The sequence below is a fragment of the Balaenoptera acutorostrata genome, chromosome 10 (assembly GCF_949987535.1).
Source record: "Balaenoptera acutorostrata chromosome 10, mBalAcu1.1, whole genome shotgun sequence".
Taxonomy (NCBI): domain Eukaryota; kingdom Metazoa; phylum Chordata; class Mammalia; order Artiodactyla; family Balaenopteridae; genus Balaenoptera; species Balaenoptera acutorostrata.
The window spans coordinates 46,363,075-46,386,324 of NC_080073.1; the positions used below are offsets into that span (position 1 = coordinate 46,363,075).

The 23,250-nt window shown below is 57.5% G+C and overlaps 2 protein-coding genes and 1 long non-coding RNA gene across 14 annotated transcripts in view; 2 read left to right on the forward strand and 1 right to left on the reverse strand.

Moving 5' to 3' along the window:
* NKTR (natural killer cell triggering receptor) overlaps positions 1–3,414 on the forward strand; it is a 49,746-nt gene extending 46,332 nt beyond the window's left edge. For all 6 annotated transcript variants that reach the window (XM_007193450.2, XM_007193451.2, XM_057554313.1 and 3 more), the window contains one exon: positions 549–3,414. In XM_007193450.2, coding sequence (XP_007193512.2) covers positions 549–636 — 88 coding nt within the window. In that variant the 3' untranslated portion in view covers positions 637–3,414. The remainder of the gene's footprint in view (positions 1–548) is intronic.
* LOC130709016 (uncharacterized) lies at positions 2,339–9,478 on the reverse strand. Its single transcript, XR_009009431.1, has 2 exons — positions 9,286–9,478; positions 2,339–3,716 (listed from the first exon to the last, which is right to left on the reverse strand). It is a non-coding gene; the product is annotated as an uncharacterized LOC130709016 (long non-coding RNA).
* On the forward strand, positions 8,204–21,965 carry ZBTB47 (zinc finger and BTB domain containing 47). 7 transcript variants are annotated; one of them, XR_009009429.1, is made up of 7 exons: positions 8,676–9,178; positions 12,696–14,261; positions 15,896–16,043; positions 17,379–17,494; positions 17,972–18,027; positions 18,136–18,280; positions 18,543–18,680. XR_009009429.1 is itself a non-coding variant. In XM_057554318.1 (7 exons), the coding sequence occupies exons 1-7, from the start codon at positions 9,176–9,178 to the stop codon at positions 18,881–18,883; spliced, it is 2,304 nt and encodes a 767-aa protein (XP_057410301.1). In that variant the 5' UTR covers positions 8,676–9,175; the 3' UTR covers positions 18,884–21,965. The 7 variants fall into 7 exon arrangements, 6 of the variants coding, with proteins under 6 accessions (XP_057410303.1, XP_057410301.1, XP_057410300.1 ...); XM_057554318.1 differs by having other exon boundaries at positions 17,450–17,494; positions 18,543–21,965; XM_057554320.1 differs by lacking the exons at positions 8,676–9,178; positions 17,972–18,027 and adding an exon at positions 8,204–8,358 and having other exon boundaries at positions 18,543–21,965.
* Positions 21,966–23,250: the final 1,285 nt, after the last annotated feature.

Below are 23,250 nucleotides of genomic sequence, written 5' to 3' on the forward strand. Positions count from 1 at the left end.
ACTCTACATAGTCTACTCTGTGTGTGCCCTTTGCATCTAGCAAAGTGACTGGCTCCCTGTGAATATTTTTCGAAATAACTGAATGGTGACCATAACCAAGTCTTCTTGACTCACTCTCCCAGTGGTCCTGTCCCTGCCCCACCTCAGCCTCACCCCTCATTGGGCTCCCATTTTGATTTGATTTTGATTTCCTTGTCTTTTAATGAAACTCTCTTTGTGGGCCTTTTTTCCGTTACTTCCTCAGTCTGATTAAATATTGATGTTCATTTTGGGTAACATGGAAAATTATTCTCACATATATGAGTGGATTTCAAGTAATTCCCCAAGAAGTTTCTTTATTTTATCTTAACCTCGGTATTACCACCATCTGTCATTGACATCTTTGAAAAGTCCACAGTATTGCCACAGTCAGTACCCCACTCGCCAACCCACTGCTGTGCCTCTTCAAGCCACTTGCTTTCAGGCCACTCATATCAAAAAAGAAGCTACAAGAGGAATTCAAAGGGTTGACAATTAAAAGGTATTTCTGTTTTTGTTTTGTTATACAGGAGTTGTAGATCTTATGGCTCTGACAGTGAAAGTGACCGAAGTTACTCTCATCACCGGAGTCCCAGTGAAAGCAGCAGATATAGTTGAAAGTGTCCCCTTTTTTTGATACAAATTATATCTTATTTGTAAATATCTGGTAACTTAAAAGTCTGCGAAACTTAATGGCAGTCTGTTGTTCTATTTCAATATTAGAGATGAAGTTGAAAAATAGACACTTATTGTTATTTGTTCATTTACATGTGCGTAGAATTTAAAATACAGATATGTCTCCTAAAAATATTTGTATGCCACATTTTACAGTAGCCAACTATGGAAATGAATTTCATTTTCTTGAATCAAGAAATCATGAAATTTAAATATGATTTGCAATATTATTTTAGCTAGATTATTTCTCTCCATCTCATGTATTTCTTAGAATACAGATTCTTTTTGCCCGTTTTTAAGGTCTTAGCATATATGCTGCCAAGCATAGAACTGTGAAGGAGAACTGTGAAAGGTGACCAAATACTTAAATACCAATTACACAGAATCTTATACATGTGTGCTCTTAAAAACAAACTGCCCAGAATTGATACTAAGGGTAGCCAGGAGTATAAGGCAGTGGCTCTGGGGTTCTTAATTCATTCCTTACTTCTTTGTTGTCTCAGAGGATCAGGAAAGTAGTCACCATACAGCCCACTGTATTATTTCAGGCTGGCGGGTGAGGTTAAGAAGAGTAAATCAGCCTTAACTATAAATACCTGCACTGTCTCTAAAGCCCTAATGTTTTATGTGCTTTTTAATAAATACTATCAGAAGTTCGGTTTGTAAAAAAAACAATTCTATTCCAGTTTATGCTTTGGTGTTTGGTACCTTTTGGTGCATTATTCTTATATACTGTACATTGGAATTCCGTCAGAGAGAGAAATGAATTTTTAAAAATTCATTGGCACCAAACATGGGTCCTTCTAAGCTCTATTCACTTTAAATATTTGGAGGGCCTCTCTCAAGCACAGGTGTGGGCTGGGGACCATGGAGCAGGCAGGATTGGCATGGGGTTGTGTGGCCACTGGGGTCTGCTGCACAGAACTGATGCGTGTGCCCCTGGAGGAGTTGATTGGAGAGTGGACTTCAAAAGTAACACCAAGATCTCCCTGCCACCATCCTGGGCACATTTTGCAGGGCTTTACTTTTAAGTCTTTCAAGTAAGAGGCAGATGCAAGAGCAGTTGAACTGTTCTCCGCACCCGCCAGCATGTTTCCCTGTTTCAGTGGCCTGCAGTGACTCAGTGAAGCCTTGTGTGAGATGGTAAACCTACGACAACAGACAGGGAATCGAGGTGTGCAGTACTGCATAGATTACACACTTTCACAGTCTTGGGTGGTTCCTGCAAAAATGATTTGACCTGTAAAAACTGGTGAGATTTTTTTTAACCTTTAGTTTGAGTTTTTTCCCCAAGTGTACTTAATCACCTTAGTGCCAGTTTAATCCAGTTATGCAGAAGAAATTCATATTGGATGTTTGATGCAGAACTCTGTGCGATCCTACCCCAGGGCTTGCCTGGTGTACTTGGGAAGTGGGAAAGAGCCCTCAGTTGGAGGGATCTGACCACCCCTGATGGATGGAGGGGTGACCTTGGATATATTAAAACCATCACCCATAAAAGGTTCATAAACAGGGTTAAGTGGCCAGTTGTTTGCCAAGTTGATAGATGAGAATACATTAGAAAATAGGACCTAAGTCAAACAAACATACTTGATAGTGAATACAAAACAACGTGCGATCATATGAAGGGTTTTCAAAAGTTGCCTGCAGAGGAGAATATTGCTTTAATAATACGCAGTGGAAAGAAACTGCATTTAGAACCCAAACAAAAACTGCCAAATCTAATTACGTTAAGAAGAGTTACCTTTGGTCAGTGTATTCGTTTTCTATTGCTGTGTAACAAATGACCCCAAACTTTGCAGCTTAAAGCAGCACTCGTTTCTTAGCTTACAGTTCTGTAGCTCCTGAGTCCAGCACAGTATGGCTGGATTCTCTGCTCAGGGTCTCACAAGGCTGAAATCAAGGGTCAGCAGGGCAGCATTCCTTTATGGAGGCTCTGGGGAAGAATCTGCTTCCAAGTTCATTCAGGTTGTTAGCAGTATTCAGTTCCTTGCTGGCTGTCAGCCGGGGTCCTCTTTCTCGGCTCCTTAAGGCTGCTCGCATTCCTTCTTGTGTGCTTCCCTCCGTCTTCAAACCAGCAATGGCCCATCGAGGCCTTCTTCTCATGCTTCAGGTCTCTCTGCCTTCCTCCTCTGTTCTAAGGTTCGTGTGATTTGATCAAGCCCACTGAGATAGTCTCCCTATATTAAGGTCAGCTGTGCCACAGAACATAGTCACAGAAGTGGTATCACATTTACAGGTTCCTGGGATTGGGACATGCAATAGGGGGAGAGGCATTTTAGAATTCTGCCTCCCACAGGCAATAACTTCCCCTGTTGTGCTGTGGGTAGAATTTTACCCTGAAAAGGTGGGCCCTAGAAGCCTCGTTTGTTTTCTCCATGGAAAAGAACAGCCCTCAGCTGCAGCATTCAACTTGTGTGTTTACTGAATGGACTACAGAAATAGCTTTTCTTCATAAAGGGGATTGTTCTGTATTTTAAATTATTTTTTAATAAAATTGAATTATGTGTATTGTGCTTCTTAATAGACAATGCATTATTGGACTGTTTTTGTAATGTCCTGTTTACTGCAAATGAAACATGATATAGCTGGTATTGTTCAAAAACTGTAGAAAATACTTTTGTACATATTGGTAATGTCTGATTTGTATACACTTCATTTAAATTTCCCTAAAACTGGAAAGGGGGGCCTTGTAGAAATTAAAATATATACTTAGTCTAAGTTTGAGTCTGTGCATGTTTCATCCTTCTTTATTCATCCAGACTTCAAATAGTCTTTCTGAAATGGAAAAGGAGACGTTGAGTCTCCTTGCTGACCCAGCCAGTGAAGAGACTTCATCTCATCTGTCTGTGGCTTGTTTTCATCTTCTGGCCGAGTATTAGTGGTAGGGCACGAGGTGGAGCTAGAGAGAACTTCAGGCAGAAATGTTCACCTACGCAGAGAACCATTGATGGTGCTTGGTCTTCCTTCCCCTGCCAACTCCACGTTTCTTCCAGGCTCTGTTGTCATCCAGCTGAGGTGACCTGCATATAACAGATGCCTTTGCTGAGGAGGGAATACGTCCCCCCGCCCATCTGTGAGATGCTGCCTAGGGACAGCATGTTTACCTGCTACGCCACCTGCAGCCTCCACCTTCCCTCCCTAACAGTGGTTCCCCAGGCAGGCACATAGCACTCTCTCCTGGAGAAAACATTCATGGTGATATTTTTAGCATCCACATGAGAATTTGCAGGACAAGTACAATTAACTTTATTCTCCTCAGAACTCAAAGGGATTTGTACTTTCTTAGTGAATACAACATAACCTCACACAGTAAGATTGGCAGAGGTTCAGTTTTCAAAGTTAATACTAAACCCCCAAGTCAGGCAGTTCCTGAAAACAGGCAAATCTGGATGTGTTGCCTTAAAATTTAAATAAAATTGTAGAGTCTGTTTGCTGTAGGGAAATCCCCAAGTGAGGTTCCTATAGGGTCTTATTTTTTTAGATAACACAAGGATCTTTAATCAAATTCTGATAGTGATCGTCTTGATCAGCTGGGCAGTATTGGGAGGAAATGTGTCAAAGACTTTGGTTTTTTCTATTCTGAATTAGCTGGCAAGAGAATTCAGGGGAAATGCCCCTCTCACAAGTGACCATGAACACTGGCTAGGCATCACTGTTTGGAAGCGAAAGGAGGCTCCACCGGTGCAGAGTGAGTGACACAAACTGTGTGGCCAGGTGAGGGGCTGGAAGCCATGGCTCACGTGGGAAGAGCCTGGGCTCAGACGGTTGGTCTTTGGGAGAGGGAATCCACTCTGCCACTGCCCAGAGGGAGAGGTGAATCCCATGAGGCACTGGTGATAGAATGAACTGGGCAGAGTGCCAAGAGGACTCCTGCTCCGCAGGGAGAAGTTCTTTGACGCTGTAAAGGTCAGGGAGAAGAGCTGGCACCCTGGAAGAAGACCGCGTGCACTCTTGCAGACAGACCCTAGGCAGCTCCAGTCAGCGCCTGATGAGCGTGCGGCAAGGAAAGCCCACCCGGGCAACACACACAAAGGAGCAAGAGGCTCTCATGGACGGTTTTCTTTAAAGATGCAAGAGGAAAGAGAGATGGGAACATATGTATATGTATAACTGATTCACTTTGTTATAAAGCAGAAACTCACACACCATTGTAAAGCAATTATACTCCAATAAAGATGTTAAAAAAAAAAAAAAAGATTTCAGTAGAAGGTAGAGGTAGTACTCCATTGCCCCTGCCTGCTCTGCTCCCCGTGAATCAGAAGGCCTCCAGTGGGGCTACACGAAGCTTGGACCAAGCACTTCTGCCTCTTGGAGACCCCAGACCCACTGTTCACCACCTACAGCTATCGAACTCCACCTCCAGAGACTGAGCCGAGTTTCATGGTCAGCAGGACCCAGACTAGCCTGGGGAGGGTTGCGTCTCTTCCGCCAGCCTAGAGTCCTGAGGACATCGGGGTAGAAAATGTGACCCAAGCTCTCAGGACGGACACCTGCGTCCTGCATCTGGAGGCCTGACCCTCCTCTGCAACATGAGGCTAATAATGGTCCTTAGACTGTCAGTCTCTCAGCTCATAAACCCCGAAAGAGGGTGCAACCAGACATGAGAACCGGGGTGCTCGGCCCTTCCTGGGCCGGTCTGGAGATGAATCAGCCTCCCAGAGAGCCCACGGGATCGGGCTCTGGGCTGGAACTTCCCAGTCTCAGGTCCCCCAGGGTCTCCTGCAACTAAAACCTCTACCACCAGGCCAGATTCCCAGAGAAAGACCAAGAAGGATCCCACTGGCCCAATCTGATTTTATTTTGAAGAAATTAAAGACCTCTATGAGCAACTATTCTGTGGCACAGTCCTTAAGGGTTTGGGGCCTGAGTCAGACTGCCTGGGTTCAAGTTCCACTCTGACACTTCTAGGCGGATAGCTAGGTAAATTGCTTGACCTTTATAATACAACTCCTCATACTAAGGACTCCTCTATCTTAGGAGTGGTGAGGATTAAATGCTTGGAACTAAACACACATTGTTCAGGGACACTAGCCCCTGGGCTTGCCTCCAAGATCAGAGTGCTTGTCGCACAAGTTTCACAGGGAGGGCCAGGCTCAATCACTAGTGAGAGGCCCAGGGCCCCTTGAACCAGCAGGGTGGGAGAGGATCCTGGTAGATGCTAGGGAGGCCCTGAATGCCTAGGCCATGACGTTTATGCTCTGGGAGGGAACTGGGCAACCTGCTGGTTTGAATTAGGTCCCCACCACCCTACAGCTGTAGCCTGTTAGTGCTGAGCTCAGGACAGGAGCAATCCACCACCCCCCCTCCAACTCCACACCCAGAGATCCGTGCTGCCCGACCCTGCAGAGCCCTGGGTCAGCACCTAGTAGGTAGGTGGAACTTCCCTGCCACCCCACCAGCCCCATGCTGCGATGTCCCTTTCTGTTTTCTGGCCCTGCCCACTCTTCGCTCCCTCCCCCATCACAGTTAACCAGCTCCATGCCCCGCCTAGGGAGGCTGAGCCCTGCTCTGCGCACACGCACACGTGTGCTGCCCCACAGCATGGTTTGAGTCTCTTCCTCCTCTCCGAACTGGGAGAGAAATTTGGTCTAGAAGCTTAGGGAAGTTGTGAGAAAACCCATGAGCTGGCCTCTAGAGGCAGGGGTGTGGCTCTGCCGACCTTGCCAGCACCCAGTCCCAAGTGTCTGAGGATCCTCCAGCCCTGCCCTTGTCTCCACAGACTCCTGGCTTGCCCCTGTGGCATGCGATTCTGGCCTGGGATCCCCCTCCCCGATAACTGGTCCCACCCTACACCCTCCAGAAAGCCTGCCTTGACCAACCCTGAGGGGAAGATCCTGTGGCATGACCCTTTCCAAGGCCAAGAGAACAGTTCTGCCTATCTCCATCCGGCCACTCCCACCAGACGAGAATCTGGATTTGGCTACATCAAATCACCTCTAGTTCCCTGCAGATGTTTAACTATACCCTCCCTTCCGGCCTGTGCAGGTGCTATTCTCTCTGCCTGGAGTTCCCTTCCTCTCCTTTTGCCCTAGTGTTACTCAACTTTCAGTCCTCAGCTCTGAGCAGCCCCATTTGAGCCCACCAGATTGAGCTCTTCACACAGTGCCTTCCTGCCAAGTCTCATGTGACCCAAGTGCCAGTAGCCTCTCCCAGAGCTGGCTCTGTCCTGGGGTTCCCACAGTAGATGGGCTGTAGGCCAGAGAAGAAAAGGGAACAGCTGGGGTCTTCAGGAAGACTGAGCCCCCATTCCCTCCCTTCTCACCCAACCTCCAGCCCCTCCTTTGGCTTGACTGCTGCAACCAAGGCCAATCCCAAAAGGGCCAGCAGCCCTACCTTGGTCAGGCTGGCCACACCCCCTGCCAAACCTTGGCTGGGAAGTGGGCCCAGGAGTGTCCTGTGCAGCCCTCTCTGCCAGGCTCCTCCCACCCTGCGGGGGAGACTGCTCCAGCCTCCCTTTTCTTGGCTTCTGACGCTGGTGTCTTGCTGTGTGATCTGTCCTGCTGTACCTTCACTGTCCTTATCCCACCAATGGGTACACAGTTCCTCTCTTACCACCTCCCAGGCCCGTGCAAGGATCCACTGAGTCAGAAGAGGAAGCGGGTTGGGATGGAGGAAGAAGTGGAAGGCAGCCCTGAGGTGATGGGCTGGTCAGGCATGCAGGCTGCTCTGGCCCGGCCTCAGCTTGAGGTCTTTGGGATCTGAGCCAGCTGTCTCTGCACCCACCACGGCGATGTCTGCAGTGGCCTTCTCTGGGGGCATGTCCCCATCTGTGCCCCTTCCTCTCTTCCCATCTCTTTTTCCACCGGGGTCTCTCCTCACCCTCCATCTAGCCATGTGTTTTCCTCCTCTTTCTCTTGGCGCTCTTCGGTCACCCCCATCTTGGCCCGTGAGATGTTTTCTCCTTGGCCCTGGGATGGCCCTGTCTTAAGGGCCTACCCATCCCGGCCTCAGGGGAGGCCCTTGCAGTTTCACAGGACAGACGTCAGACCACAGGATGGCGCCTGCCGGGGATCTTGGCCTCTGCTCCATTTCCTTCCCTGACACCCAGAACCAAGTCTCTCTGAACAGGCCCCAGAGTCCCTGCCCACTCATGAGTAAGGTGGCGTACTCAGGGGACACTGCTACAGCCAGGCATGGGCGGGTGTGTAAGCACAAGTGCACATGTGAGCGGAGGGATGGGGGATGCTCTGTGGTACTGCAGATGGGGGCAATGTGAGAGTGACCAAAGATGGGGCAGCCATCAGCTTGGAGTTGGGGGCACAGAAAGGCATCTGAATGATGACATGGGCCATACGAGAGGCCCCCTCGCCACAATGGCGGCCCAGCCACCACCTAGACCCTGCCAGGCCCAGCACCCTGTGGTCCCCACCCTGCTGCCTGCTCAGCCTGGCAGTGTTCCTTTGCAGCCTCCTGCCAGCACAGCCAGCCCCCAGCCCCCACTGGTGTCCATGCCAGAGCAGCATTCCGCAGGCCTGGCTGCATCTCCCCAGCAGAGACGGAGCAAGGCGGCCTCTCAGCAGCCATCAGGCCACACGGCTGGGGACACAGTGGGACCTGGGCCTCTGGGCCTGTCACATTAAAGGATTTCATCAGTGCAGCTGCGGTACGGGTTCTCGCATCTCCTGCTCTGGGCGGCCCTGGGCAGCCAGAGGCAGCCACCAGGTAGGGGTCGACCAGGACCAAGTCCTGGAGGCACAGAACAAAACAAACCCTGAGCTGTCCTGGGGTGGGGCGGGGGGGCGGCCAGGCTACTTGGAGATCCTAGACTCACCCTAAGGTCTGAGCAGCCCAGGCCAGAGGGTGGGGATGGTGACGCGGCTAGGATACGGGGGTTCGGTCCCTCAGTGTGAGGTCGCTCAGGGGAGCAGGTGTAAGCCTTTTCTGCAGCTGATTGCGGGGGAGGGGAGGCGGGGGGGGGTGGGGGGCGGGAGAGCCCAGCTTCCCGATTTCAGGGCCGCCTCCTACTCCGACCCCGCCTCTGTGGCGCAGCTGGAGGACACCGAGGTTAGACTCCGAGACGAACTTCCCGGAGGAAAGGGGGCTCGGCGCGGGAGAGTGAGGCCGGGGTCCGTCCGCTAGGATAGGAGCGACGGGTCCTGGCCAGGGGGCCCGGCGGCCCGAGGAGGGGCGGGCTGTACCGGGACGGCTCGCACCACGCGTGTCCGCGACCCCCGCCGGCGCGCAGGGCGGCCTGGCCCTTTAAGCGTCCAGACGGCGGCCCCAGCTGACGCGCGGGCTCCAATCGGCGCCCCGCGCCCCCCGCCCGCCGCGCCCGAGGCTCTAGGGCCGCAGCTGCTCGGCGGCTGGACTCGCCGCGGCCCTGCGCCTCCGCCCGCCCGGCCGCGCCCCCGGGGGCCATGGTCGCGGGGCCCTGCGCGGGGGCGGCCCCCAGCGCGGCGCTTCATGGAGCGGCCCCGGCCCGGCCGCCGGGGGCAGCGCGATCCCGCGGGGCCCTGTGAGCCCCCAGCGCCACGGCACCATGGTACGCAAGGCCCTGCCTGTCCCCCCGCTTATCCGCCCACCTGCCCGCTCTGCCCTCTGGAGCGCACGGCCGGCCGGCTCGGGGTGGAGGGATGTGAGGGATCTTACCCCTCTCTGGGTCTCCCCGACCCCTTCTCTGGGTCCTTGCGGGCTGGGAATGCGGCGCTCTGACGCGGCCGTCGGCGGGGAAGGGGTTAAATTCCTGGGGTTGGGGCCCGGGCTCGAGAGGCTGAGGTCCTGCTAGGCACTGGCGGAGGGGGGCGCTTCTCTGAGCCCGGGACGGCACCGCCCTCGGACTGGGTGATGGGGGGAGGGAGGAGGTCGGATTCCCGCCTGGGCCTTGGGCCACGTGGGCGCTGGAGACGCCCTGCCTGGGGATTCGGGGCTCCTGGGCCGAGCGGAATGTGGGGGACGCCTGCAGCTCCGGTCCAAACTCCTGTGTGACCTTGGGCCGGTCTCCTGCCCTCTCTGGGCCTGTTTCTCGGAAAGGACGGATGGCCTGAGTTGAGAGGAGGCTGGCATAGACACCTCCTCCCTAAAAGAAGGAGGCTGGAAGTCATGAGCCTGTGCCCCCTTGCTCAGTCTGGGCCCACCCACTGCTGCCCAGCGATGGAAGGATTGACATCGGAGTAGGGTGTGCAGATGGTCGCCCAGGTTTCATCCTAGGGCCTCCAGGGAGATGCCAGGGCAGGGTAGGAAGCTGGTGGTTTCGTGACAGTGAGGCAGGGTACCCCTTAGGAGTAGAAGGCTCTGACCATGGTAAGGCAGCCTCGGCAGGTGTCCCTGGCACCTGGCCTTCCCCCAGCCTGGCTTGGGGGGAGGGTTGAGGGCATGAAACGCCCTGGCAACGGAAGTGCCTGACCACTCCCCTGGTCTTGTATCTTAGCTGGGCTGGCCTGGACTTGGGGGTGGGGTGTGTGGCTGCAGCTGGCACAGCTAGATGGGGAGGGGCATCTGCAGCTTCAGGGAACTAGCACATCTGGCTGGAGAGGCAGACACAGCTGGTGGCCCTGTGTGGGAGGTACCAGGCTAGGGGGTAGCCGCGCCCTGCTGAGGGGCTGCCAGTTATGGACTTAGGCAGCATCTATGTGCCCGGTCAAGGAAGTCCAGTCAGGCTGCCTGGTTGTAAGATTCTTGGGCCCCTCAAGGGCCAAGGATGGTGCTGGCTTGGCCGGGAGCATTGCCTTGGAAATGGAGTCTTTGGGGCAGCACTACCCCCTAGACTAACCCTTCTTCCCTTGCTGAGGCCAGAGGGGTCCTCACTGGATCCTGGGACCAGATCTGCACAAGGGAAGTGTCGGGTATTGCCCTTGCCCCATGGCAGGCAGGCACTGGAGGGCATTCTGTGAAGGGGGAGCAATGGACCAGAACCCTGTGCCCTAGGGTGGGTACCCCACAACAGGTCCGACATTGGCAAGTCCGTATCCAAGCCACTTCCCCACCACTGCCTGGCCCCTGGAGGCCCTGAGGAATCCCTGTTACAGCCAAGTTGCACCCTGACCCCTCACTGACTCGCAGGTGGCAGCAGCTCTGGGAAGGAGGGTGCAGGTCGCCGGAGGTGGTGATGGGGTCTGGGGAAGCACAGCTGGTCCCCTGGGTGGGAGGGTCCCCAGATGCCTCATCCTGCTTTTTAAGTCATTAAAGGCCAAGAAATACTTCCATGTGGAATAGTGTCTAGTCCAGCACAGATTGGGTGGCCTTCGCAGAGCTAAGAGTCTAGGGCCTCTGCTCCTGCTTGCTGTGGGACCCTCCCATTCTGAGCCTCAGTTTCCCCATCTATGTAATAGGGGTTGGTCCCAGAAGATGAATCAGCATGAGTCAGTGGATAGAGATGGGAGGGGGTTGGCACCTTATCCCCATTAGACTGGTCAAGCCTGGACGGGCCAGCAGCCCTGAGACAGAGGAGCAGATGGGTGGCTTCTTGGCTGGGGGGAAGGAGGTGTTGGGAGAGACTCAAGAGAGATGGTGGTGAGAGAGAGAGAGAGAGAGAGAGCATGGGTGCTGTCCTGGGCTGCTGGATGTGAAGGGTGAAACCCAGGGCAGATCTGTCAGCAGGTGGCCCCTGGAGGCTCCGTGAGGCTCATCCCGAGGCCCAGGGCAGATCCTCTCATTCAGGTGACCGCAAGGACTGGCATGAAGGGGAGGGCTGGGCTGTGGATGCACAGGACTGGGGTTTCATCCCAGGGCTTCCAGAGAGGTGCACGGGGTCAGGGAGCTGATGTCTTTGCAGTGCAGCAAGGTACCCTCAAATGTAGGAGGCTCTGACTTAGCTGGACAGGGCCTGAGGAGGGCCAGAACCTGGAACCTGCGGGGCTGGTCCAGCCAGGCAGATAGCCGACAGATGTTAATTGAACATCTGCTGTGCGCTGGACCCATGCAAGGGACTGGGCAGCCTGCCTGTCTGTGCTGCCCACCTTTTGGGGAAGCCGCTGTGGTGTGACCAGGAATAATTACTTTGGGCAATTCACAGGTACTGGGTGTGGTCCAAGGGTCTAGGAATCTGACCCATCAGATTCAAGGGCCTCCCTTAGGCTCCAGAAGCCCCCAGTGGTGTGACCTCCAAGATGAGGCCATCTCGGAACCTCTGGGCCTGGACCACACCTGACCTGGGGTCTGGGGGCCTAGAGGGCACAGGGTTTGGGACAAGCCTTAGGGGCTTCCTGCCTCAAGCATGGTGGACAGGTAACACAGCTGTGTCCTTTGCCCCTACAGAACCTTTCTGTGGTGGGGAGCTGCTGCCGCCAGGCCTGAGGCCACAGGCGGCAGCCTGCCCCAAGCTCTGGCTGAGGAAGGAGGGGACGGCTCGCCAGCCTCCTCCAACAGGGCAGTGGGACCATGGGCCTGGATTTCTTCACAAAAGTTTCTGCCTCTGCAAGGCCTCAGGCCTAGACCTTGAGGGCCGCTGTGGGTGAGCTGAGGGGTCCGCTCAGGTGCTGCCCCAGGGGTGCAGTGGCCAGAGGCAGAGCAGTGAGCCAGTGAGCCTGACCTGTTCTTGAGCTGTCTGGGCTTAGGCAGGCTTGGCTTTATTTGTATGTGAGTGAGTGTGGAGGAGAGAATCCATGGGGCCCAGAAATGCTGAAGGGATGCCTCTGGGGACGCTTTTGGGGAGACAACCCAGTCCTGGTTTGCTGGGGTCAGCCCTGGTTTTAGCATCAAAAGCCCCGCATCCCAGGAAACCCCTAGGTTCCTGGCCCACCTGGACGGTTGGTCACCCTCGAACCTTTTCCTTCCCCTTTCTTCCTCTTCCCCTCCCCTTCCCGGGACCACTTCTCCCATTTCACAGTGGAAGAGCTGGAGGCCAGGGAAAGTTAACCACTGACCCAGGAGCTGGCATGCGGCCTCCGAAGGTCACGACCAGAGTTTGAGCTCTGAGGAACAGCAAACTCGGGCTTGAATCCTGGTTCCCCCTCATCCTTGCTTGGGCTTCGGCACCTTCCCTGTAACATGGAACCAGGAGTGATGGGTGGGTGGCCACCTCCCAGATGGCCTTGACCTGACCTGTGCCCTCTGCCCCACAGTTGCTGGTTGAGAAGACGACGGACTCACCGGCGGCCGAGTTCTCGCTGGTGGAGGACGTGGCACTGCACTTCGCCTGCTTGATGGGCCGCCTGAACGAGCAGCGCCTCTTCCAGCCTGACCTGTGTGACGTGGACCTGGTGCTGGTACCCCAGCGCAGCGTCTTCCCGGCCCACAAGGGCGTGCTGGCCGCCTACAGCCAGTTCTTCCACTCGCTCTTCACCCAGAACAAGCAGCTGCAGCGCGTGGAGCTGTCCCTGGAGGCGCTGGCGCCCGGCGGCCTGCAGCAGATCCTCAACTTCATCTACACGTCCAAGCTGCTGGTCAACGCGGCCAACGTCCACGAGGTGCTCAGCGCCGCCTCGCTGCTGCAGATGGCCGACATCGCCGCATCCTGCCAGGAGCTGCTGGACGCCCGCTCCCTCGGCCCCCCGGGCCCTGGCACCGTGGCCCTTGCCCAGCCGGCCGCCAGCTGCACCCCGGCCGCACCGCCCTACTACTGTGACATCAAGCAGGAGGCTGACGCCCCGGGCCTGCCCAAGATCTACGCCCGTGAGGGCCCTGACCCCTACTCGGTGCGCGTTGAGGACGGGGCTGGGGCCACAGGTGGCACGGTGCCTGCCACCATCGGGCCGGCTCAGCCCTTCTTCAAGGAGGAGGAGAAGGAGGGTGGCGTCGAGGAGGCCAGCCGGCCCCCGGCCAGCTTGTGCAAGCTGGAGGGTGGGGAGGAGCTGGAGGAGGATCTTGGGGGTTCCGGCACCTACGGTCACCGGGAGCAGTCCCAGATCATCGTGGAGGTGAACCTCAACAACCAGACGCTGCACGTGTCCACAGGGCCCGAGGGGAAGCCGGGCGCTGCCACAGGCCCGGCCACCATGGTGCTGGGCGGGGAGGAAGGGCTGCAGAGACACTCGGAGGAGGAGGAGGCCGATGAGGAGGAGGAGGAGGAAGAGGAGGAGGAAGAGGAGGGCGGTGGCAGTGGAGGGGAGGAGGAGGAGGAGGAGGAGGAGGAGGAGGGCGGCAGCCAGGGAGAAGAGGACGAGGAGGAGGAGGAGGAGGGGCACAGCGAGCCAGACCAGGAGGAGGAGCAGGAGGAAGGGCACAGCGAGCCGGACCAGGAGAGCTCGGAGGAGGAGGAGGAGGGGGAGGAGGAGGAGGAGGACGGGGGTGCGGGGGGCAGGCAGGGCCCGGGGGGCCGCGGTAGCGGGGCAGACCCCCCTCCCCACAGTCGCATGGCAACGCGGTCCGCCCGGCACCGGGGCCTCCCTGAGCCTGAGGAGGCTGGGCGGCAGGGTGGGAAGCGGCCAAAGCCACCTGCAGGAGTGGCTCCTGCCCCAGCCCGAGGGCCACAGGCAGCTGACGGTCTGGGGGCCAAGGTGAAGCTGGAGGAGAAGCAGCACCATCCGTGCCAGAAGTGCCCGCGTGTTTTCAACAACCGCTGGTACCTGGAGAAGCACATGAACGTGACCCACAGCCGCATGCAGATCTGCGACCAGTGCGGCAAGCGCTTCCTGCTAGAGAGCGAGCTGCTGCTGCACCGGCAGACAGACTGCGAGCGCAACATCCAGGTGGGCCTCGGGGTGGGTTCACGGGGCCCACAGGGGCAGCCAGCCAGGCTGGGCCAGGCTGGAACTGGGCCCTGGGCACCCAGTGTCCTGCTGCCTGCATTGCCCACACAGTCTGCAGAGACTAGGCTTGGCCCCCTGGACAGTGGGACCAGCCCAGGCCCAAGGGTGAGCCCAAGGTGGTGAGAGCTCAAGGGATAACGTCAGGGAGAGCTTCCTGGAGGAGGTGGATAGAGCTGGGCTTCAGCACGTGCAGAGACGTGCAGATAGGGGTAGAACAAACAGTACCCTTGGCCAGAGGGGCAGAGGGGAGCCCGGACTCGGGAGGATGAGAGGATGAGAGTTGTCTGAGCACGTGAGGCTGGGGGACAGCCAGCTCTGAGGAGGGATGAGTCAGTGTTTTAGTAGATCTCTGGGCTGCCGCAAGGCCAACAGGGCCACCACATATAGTTTCTCAGACTGTGCACTGCGCAAAAGGACAGATGAGGGGAGGAGGGGTTTGCCCAGAAGGGGGCGCCATTTCCCACTTCCTGCAAAGGCTGAAAGGAGCAAGGGGCAGCGGAGCAGGAAGAAACCCCTGCATTCAGCTCTTTGGAGGTACCAGCTGGCCTGGGCCTGGGAAAAGGGACTGGATGAGCAGTTTGGGAAGCGCAGGGGCTGCCGGGGCCAAACAGGGGAGTTGGGCTGGCTGCCAAGCCTTGAGCCAGCCTGAGTCTGGGCCAGCCCGGCCTTTCAGGGTGCAGGCAGCACAGGGCCAGCCAGGCTGGTTTTTGCCTTTTCTGACTGGGAGTGAGGTTGGGGGGCAGTAAGTAGGCAGGTGCTAATTGCCTGAACTAATTGCTAATTGCAGTGCCCTGTGGAGAAAGTGTTATCTGGGGGTTACCTGGATTCCTGCCCCACCCTCCTGCCCACGCTCCCACTTGCCTGCCTGCTGGGCTGCCCTTTGACTCTCCGTGCGCACACACCTGAGCTTCCCTCCTGAAGGGGAAAGACGCTTGTACCTCTTCTGTCCTGGGCACCCTGACCCAATTTCTGCCCGAGCCCTGGCCTGCTGCAGGGATGGGTAGGACAAGGGCCCAGGAGAAGAGGAGGGGGGGAGTGTGGCCCTCAAGGTTCCCGCCACCGTCTGTTGCCTGATAGGCCCTTGTACCTCCTACAGTCCCCAGTCCTTTGGAATCTGTCTCCTTGGGGATCTCCATGGTGTCAGGGCATGGGTCCCAGCAGGGGGAGGCAGCAGAGGTAATGGCCCAGCTCTGCCAGGACCTGTTATCTGAGGGACTTCTCCATGAACCGAGTAGCCTCCTCACCCACTGTGGTCCTTCAGCCAGTTGTGTCTCTTCTTTGTAGAAAGATGCCTTGTTGAAATGAGCACAGAGGAGGGACTTCCTGGAAGAGGTGGCCCCTGACCCTAGTGAGTTCAGGATGAGGGACCCACCCTGGGTGGGTGGGTAGGTGGGTAAGTATTTAGGGAGTTACCACCCCCAGCTCTCAGAACATCACATCTGGCTGGTCCTTGGACATCAAGGCCTCTCTCTCCAGCACAGTTCAGGTGGGGAAACTGAGGCCCAGAGAGGGGCAGTGACTAGTCCTAGGTCACATGGTCCTGACCCAGGGCCTAAAGTCTTCTCACCCCGCAGTGTGTGACGTGTGGCAAAGCTTTTAAGAAGCTCTGGTCCCTCCACGAGCACAATAAGATTGTGCACGGCTACGCAGAAAAGAAGTTCTCCTGTGAGATTTGTGAGAAGAAGTTCTACACCATGGCTCACGTGCGCAAGCACATGGTCGGTAAGTCCAGGCTGGTGAGGGATGGAGCCTGAGGTCCAAGCGGGCCAGCTGCTGGGTGTTCTGGGAAACACTTCACAATCCAAGGGCAATATGAAGGGGTGATCAGGCCCCTCGTAGCTGGGAGGTAGGGGGTGGGGGGCTGGTTGCAGTGGCAGGTGTGTCCTGGACAGGCTCTGGGGCCAGGGCTGCCATGCATAGTTGGGCAGGTTGCACATGGCACAAGGACTCCTGGACAAGATGGCAGGTGGGGACCAGCATCCAGCTAGCACACTGCCAACCAGGCTGTGCATCCTGACATGGGGCTGTGTCCACCAGAGCACCTTTTTCTAGAATACACGAAGTGCCATATGGGCTGACACAGGCCCAGTCTCGGTCTGAGGACAGCGGTGCCTCTGATAGGGCTTCAGGCTTCTCTGAGTGCAACCCTCCCCCGGGGGTCATACCTGGACACGGTAAGGAGGCCCCCAAGTGTGTTTTGGGCCACTTCGCTGCCTTGGGCATGGCTCTCCCTCCCCTCTAGGTGGGAGTCTAGTGGAGTCTGGTGTCCAGGTGGCCCTCCCTTCTTTGCCCGCTTGGGGCCTGGAGCTCTAGGGAGGGCTAGCCAAGGAGGGGCAGTGTGCCCTGGCCAGGCCTTACCCCCGTTCTCTACCAGACGGTGCTAGAGGCCTCCAGCATGAACTGACTGGGAGCTGGGACCCTGGGGTCTAGGTATCGGCCAGAGAAGCATGCTGGGTAACCCAGGATTGGTGGTCCTTCCTGGGCTTGGATTCCCCAGCTCTGAACTCTGAGGGGGGCCCTCTGTGTCTCCAGTTGCTTCCTCCCAGATCTTCCTTGGAGTTTGTTCTGGGAGGAGCGCAGGTAACTAACTCCCTCTGGATGGCATGGGACCCAAGGCTGAGGCCTTTACAGGTGCCACCCTCTGTAAGACCCAGCCACCCTGGAGGTGCAAGACCACCGTACCCTCTTTTTATAGAAGAGGATGCTGAGGCTCGCTGAGGCACACATTGGCCATGCAGGGAGCCGGTGGCTGAGCCAGGATTTGAGCCGAGGCCAGTCCCACTTGAAATCCTTCTATCTTTCCCCGAAGCTTTGGGAGTGAGGCCAGAGGCTAAAGAACCAAGAGGGCCTCCATGCCTGTCTGACCAAACAGAGAGACCTAGCCGGGAGGGAAGGGGCCTCGGCTGGGGGACAGAGGCTATGGGGCAGGCCCCAGGGTAGGTGGTGCCCTGGGAGGCGGGATCTGGGCTGGATCTGGGGGGTGGTCAGGCAGGGGTCCCCTGGGAGGAGCCAGATGGGTCCCCCCGAGATGTCATGGCCATGGTGCCTGCCCTGTAGCCCACACCAAGGACATGCCCTTCACCTGCGAGACCTGTGGGAAGTCCTTCAAACGCAGCATGTCTCTCAAGGTGCACTCACTGCAGCACTCCGGGGAGAAGCCGTTCAGATGCGAGGTGAGCTCCCTTCTCCTCCTGCCCCGGGAGCCATCCTGGACAGGGCAGGGATCAGAGGCAGCAGCTGCTTAAAAACCAGGGGTTGGGGTACTGGAGTATAGGATGCAGAAAGAGAGGGGCCCCTCCTTGATGTCTGCCTCCCACTCCATCCTTACCTGGTTGCCCACCTGCACCTCCCCCCACACCCCTGCCACCCCACCCTAACCCAGCCCCCGAAGGTTCAGGGTGGGAAGTCTGCATGGGCTGGAACCATGGGGCAGGCTTTCCAGAGAGGTGGAGAAAGGAGCATCTTAGATCAGAGATGGAGCTGCAGGTGGGGATGAGGGGGGCCTTTGGACCAGGAGGAAGGATGGAGGGCCTTAAGCATGAGGGCTCCCTCCACTCTGTGGCCTCTTCCCACTTCCTGAGCCCCATTCCTGCCTGGGCCCTGCATGCCCATGGCCTCTCCACCTGTGCCCGTGCACTGCCCCACCCCAGGAGCACCTCGGCTGGCCTTTGCATCCACACCTCCTTGCCCAGGAGCCCCTCCCCATGTGAGTCCTTCCCACAGCCCTGTGGTCTCGGGCCAGCACTTCCCTCCCTGAAGGCTGTTCCCTGCTCTGCGCCGGGTCTCACCCCCTCACCCTCCACCCCGCCCTCAGAACTGCAACGAGCGTTTCCAGTACAAGTACCAGCTGCGGTCACACATGAGCATCCACATCGGCCACAAGCAGTTCATGTGCCAGTGGTGTGGCAAGGACTTCAACATGAAGCAGTACTTTGATGAGCACATGAAGACCCACACAGGTACGGCTGCCCCACGGGGAGGAACTCCACACCGGGCCGGGCCCCCTTCTCCGCTAGGAGGCTCAGCGCCGGCCTCCCTGCCTCCCAAGGTCGGGCGAGGCTGGTACAGGCTGGCCCAAGGTGGCGAGGACCCGACAGTGCCAGGGCCGGGCCCGGGATGGATGGATCCGTGGACGCCCAGAGGCTGGCCCGGGGCGGGGGTGGGGGGGGGCGTAGCGGCCCGCCAGCAACTCCCCACGGCCCATCACCACCCACCCCGCAGGGGAGAAGCCGTACATCTGCGAGATCTGCGGCAAGAGCTTCACCAGCCGGCCCAACATGAAGCGGCACCGGCGCACGCACACCGGCGAGAAGCCCTACCCCTGCGACGTGTGCGGCCAGCGCTTCCGCTTCTCCAACATGCTCAAGGCGCACAAGGAGAAGTGCTTCCGCGTCAGCCACCCCCTGGCCGGCGGCGACAGCGCCCCCGCAGCCCCGGGCCTGCCCCCCGCCCCGCTCCAGGCCCTCCCCCTGCTGCCCGGGCTGCCCCAGACCCTGCCTCCCCCGCCGCCGCTCTTCCCCACCGCTGCCAGCCCCGGCGGGAGGCTGAACACCAACAACTAACTGCCTGCCTGCTGCGCGGGGCCCAGGACCCTCCACTCGTCGTCGTGGAGCGGGGCGTGGGGAGCAACACCTCCGGAGTTGGCTGGACACGCTCTGCCCGGGGCCCCTGACCCTGGGGGCTGTGCAGGCTGGCAGCCCCCAGAGCTGGCGGAGGAAACCTCACTCCCAAGTGCCCCCTTTCAGCGGCTCCTTGAAGCCTTTACTTTTTGTCTGTTTGTTTTTTGGAAGTGAAGGAAAACGAAAAGAGAGGAAACTCTTGACAGCATCCCCCTCCAGGTGAGGGGGGCACTGGAGGCAGCAGGTAACGGGTGGGGAGGGACCTGGGGAGCAGGTGTGACTGGTCACTCCGCCGAGGCCTCAGCCAGAGGGGCGTGGCCAGGCCCAGCCCAGGTCACCTTCAGCTGCTCATCCCCGCCCCTCCTGGGCCCCCTCACTCGCCCCTCATCCCGGAGGGTTTGGGGAAAAGTTGGGGTGCCGTCCCCCTTTGGAGGACTTGTGGGCCCACCGTGAGGGCTGCGGATGCCGAGGCAGGGACTTGGGCCCGGACGCCGGGGGCGTTGTGTGGGGTGGGCGTGCGTGGCAGGTGCACCGACTGCAGCTGTGCACCGTGGGGAGGGGGGCGGGCGGGGGCTGGACCCCAGGCATTTGCTTTCCCCATGGCATCCCCAACCTGCTCCCGGCTGCACCGAGGGCCCTGGGTCCTGGGGAAGATGTCCCCAGGAGCTGCCAGGCCTCAGGGTGTGGTGGGCCGGGCCCTGGGTGGGCAGACGGGCTGGCTCCCACAGCATCAGCCCCCAGGTACTGCAGCCCAGGAGCCCCTGCACATGGGTGGACCCCAGGGGCCGGGGCCCTAAGGAGCAGGCTCGGGCAGATGTTCTGAGGTTTCAAGGTGCTATCAGTGGGGCAGGGGGCAGGGCAGCTGTTCACAGAGCAGCCCATCCCTCAGCAGCTGCCCCAGCCGAATCTCCCACGCTAGAGACGTCTGTGTCTGCGTCTGTCTCTGCTCCTGGAAGGCAGCACAGGCCTCAGCCACTCCCTGGGCCTGGCCACAGCCTGCCCCTGGCTGGTGTCCAGCGGCCTCGTCCCTCCTGCGCCTCTGCTCATGGGTGGGGCGAGGAGCCTGCATCATCAGGCCCTGGGGGTCGGGGTCGGGGGTACCGGGAGAGCCCCACCCAGCCTGTGCCCAATGCTTGCCCTCACGAGGCCAGCACTAATAGGACATCCTTTTTCGTTGTCATTTAACGTCTCTATTCCTGCCTTTGAAATGGGGAGGAAGGTTCCATAAGCTACCTGTTTCCTAGTTAAGCTCTTTCCTATTGTGTTTATACAGTTTTGTCTGTTATACTCTTTGCACCTTAAACCCCTCGACTGCCCCCGCATCACCACCTTCCCAGCATGGCTGGAGTGGGAAGAGGCCTGAGCCCAGGGGGCGGGTTGGGGGGACTGGCCCCACCAGCCCAAGGGCTGAGGGGGTCAGGACCCCTCTGACCTCCTTGTAAGGCCCATGGCACTGGGGCAGGGGGCTGGGGACATTTTAATCATCAATAAACAAAGCACTTTATTATGTACAGATGTGGGCAAGCCCAAGGAGCCCGAGTGATTTGAGGATTTAGAATCCAAGCCACACAGCCCAGATGGTTCTCTGGGCTTAGAGGGGGCAGTGCCCTGGCCCGGTTGAGTTTGGGGCTGTAGCAGGAACAGTGCAAGCCAGAGTCTACGTACGCACCCTCAGACGCCCCTGCTGTCCTCTGGGGAGAAAAAGTGGTCCCCTCCCCGAGAGGGGAAAGCTCCCTGCCTGGCTCCCAGGACTGAGGCTCCCCCCACGCCAAGGCTGGGAATTCCAGCCTCTTATGGGGTCAGCGCTGCGCCTCTCAGGCTCCTGCTTTACTGTAGCTCTTTTCCTCTCCTGCACCCCTTGATCTCTGGGCTTCCATGACGTCCTCAGGGTCCTCCCCTCCCTGCTCCCCCCTTCCCTTTGCTATTTTTAACCTCTGGTCCCAGTGCCTGGCAGCTTCAGAGCTGGCCCACATTTTCCTAAGAAAAGTCTGATCTCCCCGAATGGGCTGTGGGCTGGGACTCCAATGAGTTTCCCACCCCCTGTTGCTGACGCTGGGGTCTCCCATAGGGGCTGGTGGCCCTGTCACCTGCTGCCCTCCCTGCAGCCTTAGTGAGCCTAGGGGGCCCTGGCCAGGCTGCGCCTCTGGTCCATGAGGCCAGACTTTGACAAGCAGAGGCTGGAGATGGGTGTGGGGAGCTGGTAGCAAGACCCTGTCCCAGGACTTGGGTCTCCTGTCCTTGTATGCTTCCCCTCTCAGGGCACAAGAGGGGTCCAGACAGCAGGCCGGGCACTGGTCAAATGGTCATTGTAGCTGTAGGTGGGCACGGCCAACCCCTCTCCTGGGAGGCCCCTACCCCAGCGGGGACAGGAACCCTGTGTCCCCGGTGCTAAATGCTCTCTTCCCCTTGGGCCAGTGTTGGTGGGAGCTCCTTTCTGGCCAGACCACAAGGGTCTGAAGCAATAATGGTACCTCAGCAGTGCCAGTATGGATAGGGGTTCTTGTTTTACCAGCTTTTACATTTCCTTTTTAATTGTTAAATTAACAAGCACCTGGGTATTGGAGTGAGGGGACTGGGCACCATACCCACTTCCCAGGGCTGGTGGTGGGGAGGGGGCTTGGGATCATCACCTCCCACTGGAGATCTGCCAGGGCGTCCCTCTGTCCAGCTGGACTTCTCAGCCCAATTGGCCAAGACCTCAAGCCCAGAACCTGGGCCTGCCCCCTCCCCGGCTCCCCTTGTACTCCCTGGTCTTGGGCCAGCTGGAGGTGAGTGGCCAGAGAGATGAGGTGGGCCTCAAGCCCTAGGAACCCGGGCCGGGGGCAGAACCTGAGCCTCCGATCCTGATGCGTTCCACCACGGCCAACATAGCACCCCTCAGGGGGGCTCAGTGGCAGAACGGCTGTGCCCGGGCATGTGGACCCTTGATGTCTGGCCCTATGTGGCCACCCCACAGCCCCAGAGCGTGTGGGGGACAACAGGAGGGTGAGGAGAAGAGTGAAGGGGAATAAAGGCAGTACAACTGTCCCTTGGCCCGGCCTCTTCTTTACACATTGCCGCCCTGACTACTGGCTGAAGAGACTTGGACCAGAGCAAGGGTAGCGCGGAACCTGACAGCTTGGCCGAAGACCACATGGACACCTGTGTCCCGAGCATCTGCACACCCCGTCTCCCTCCCTTGAGGGTGGGCTGGGCTCCTGGGGAACATCCAGGGTCAGGAGCTGAGGTCTGAAGGAGCCAGATGTCAGCACCCGGGAGGACATCTCAGATGGAAGACAGGTAGCGGACTCCGAGGAGGGAGCAGGCAGCTCTCCCTGGGGACCTCCATGAATTATTTCACTGGAGCGCTGGCTCTGTGCGGGATAGAACTCCAGGCTGTGGTGACACGTGGTGAATGAGGCCCCCATGTATGTGGCACTTGGTCCCAGATACCTGGAGAAGGGGGATAACCGGGAAGGGCTAGGAGAGGAGGCTGGTGGGTGGGTTCACTAACCAGCCAGAGAGGGGGTACAAATCCCCAGGATGGGGACATTGCCTTCCACACGGTCCCACTTCTCTGAAGGGAACAGGGGCTCGCTCCAGTCACCCTAAAACTGAAGCTTGCTGTCAGGCCTGCGGGCCTGGCTGCTCCTGCAGTGTCTTGTGGGGATTCAGCTTCTCTCTGTTTCCCCTCTTCTACCCGTCCGTCTGTGGTCTGTCTGCTGCCTCTCCCCATGGCCTCCTCCCTTCAGCCCCACCGTGCTGTGAGCAACGGCCTGATGCCACAAGCATTGTTTTCTATAGAATCCCTGGGAAAATATCTATTTTTTAAAATGAAAGTTTTACTTGGGCATAGTTGAAGAAGCCAAATATTGATACTTCTAGAACTTTCGTTTTTTAACAAAAACCTGCAGTCCCCTGCACCTGCTCCTCTCCAGCTCCCGGTAGGCGAGCAGTTCCAATTCAGTTGGTATTTTTGGTGTTCTCATGCCCACAAAAAGCACACCTCCAACGCTACTTTCCTGATTTTTTTCAGTTTTAGGCATCAGCTATGGATGTATTTCTTCATCACTCCCAAGACACGCACAAACACTATGCACACAATTTCTCTTCCTCCTTCCTTCCAGCATGGTTATATTATTATTTGGGGTTAGAGTAATATTTAGTGTGTACATTATTATGACTGTGTAAACACTGATCTCAACCAAGCCATATAATAGAATATGATTCCATTTCCTTTCTTGCACAGCTTTTTACTTGTGTCTCTCTTAAATGTGATTTGCTTCGGTTTCTATGTGCTTATCACTGCTGCGTTCCCAAACCCTTTGCTA

Bases quoted from the DNA above. Each gene is read 5' to 3' on its own strand.
- ZBTB47 (XM_057554317.1), top strand. The intron at 14,262-15,895 runs GTGGGCCTCGGG...CTCACCCCGCAG, and splicing joins ACTGCGAGCGCAACATCCAG to TGTGTGACGTGTGGCAAAGC. The intron at 16,044-17,378 runs GTAAGTCCAGGC...CCTGCCCTGTAG, and splicing joins CGTGCGCAAGCACATGGTCG to CCCACACCAAGGACATGCCC.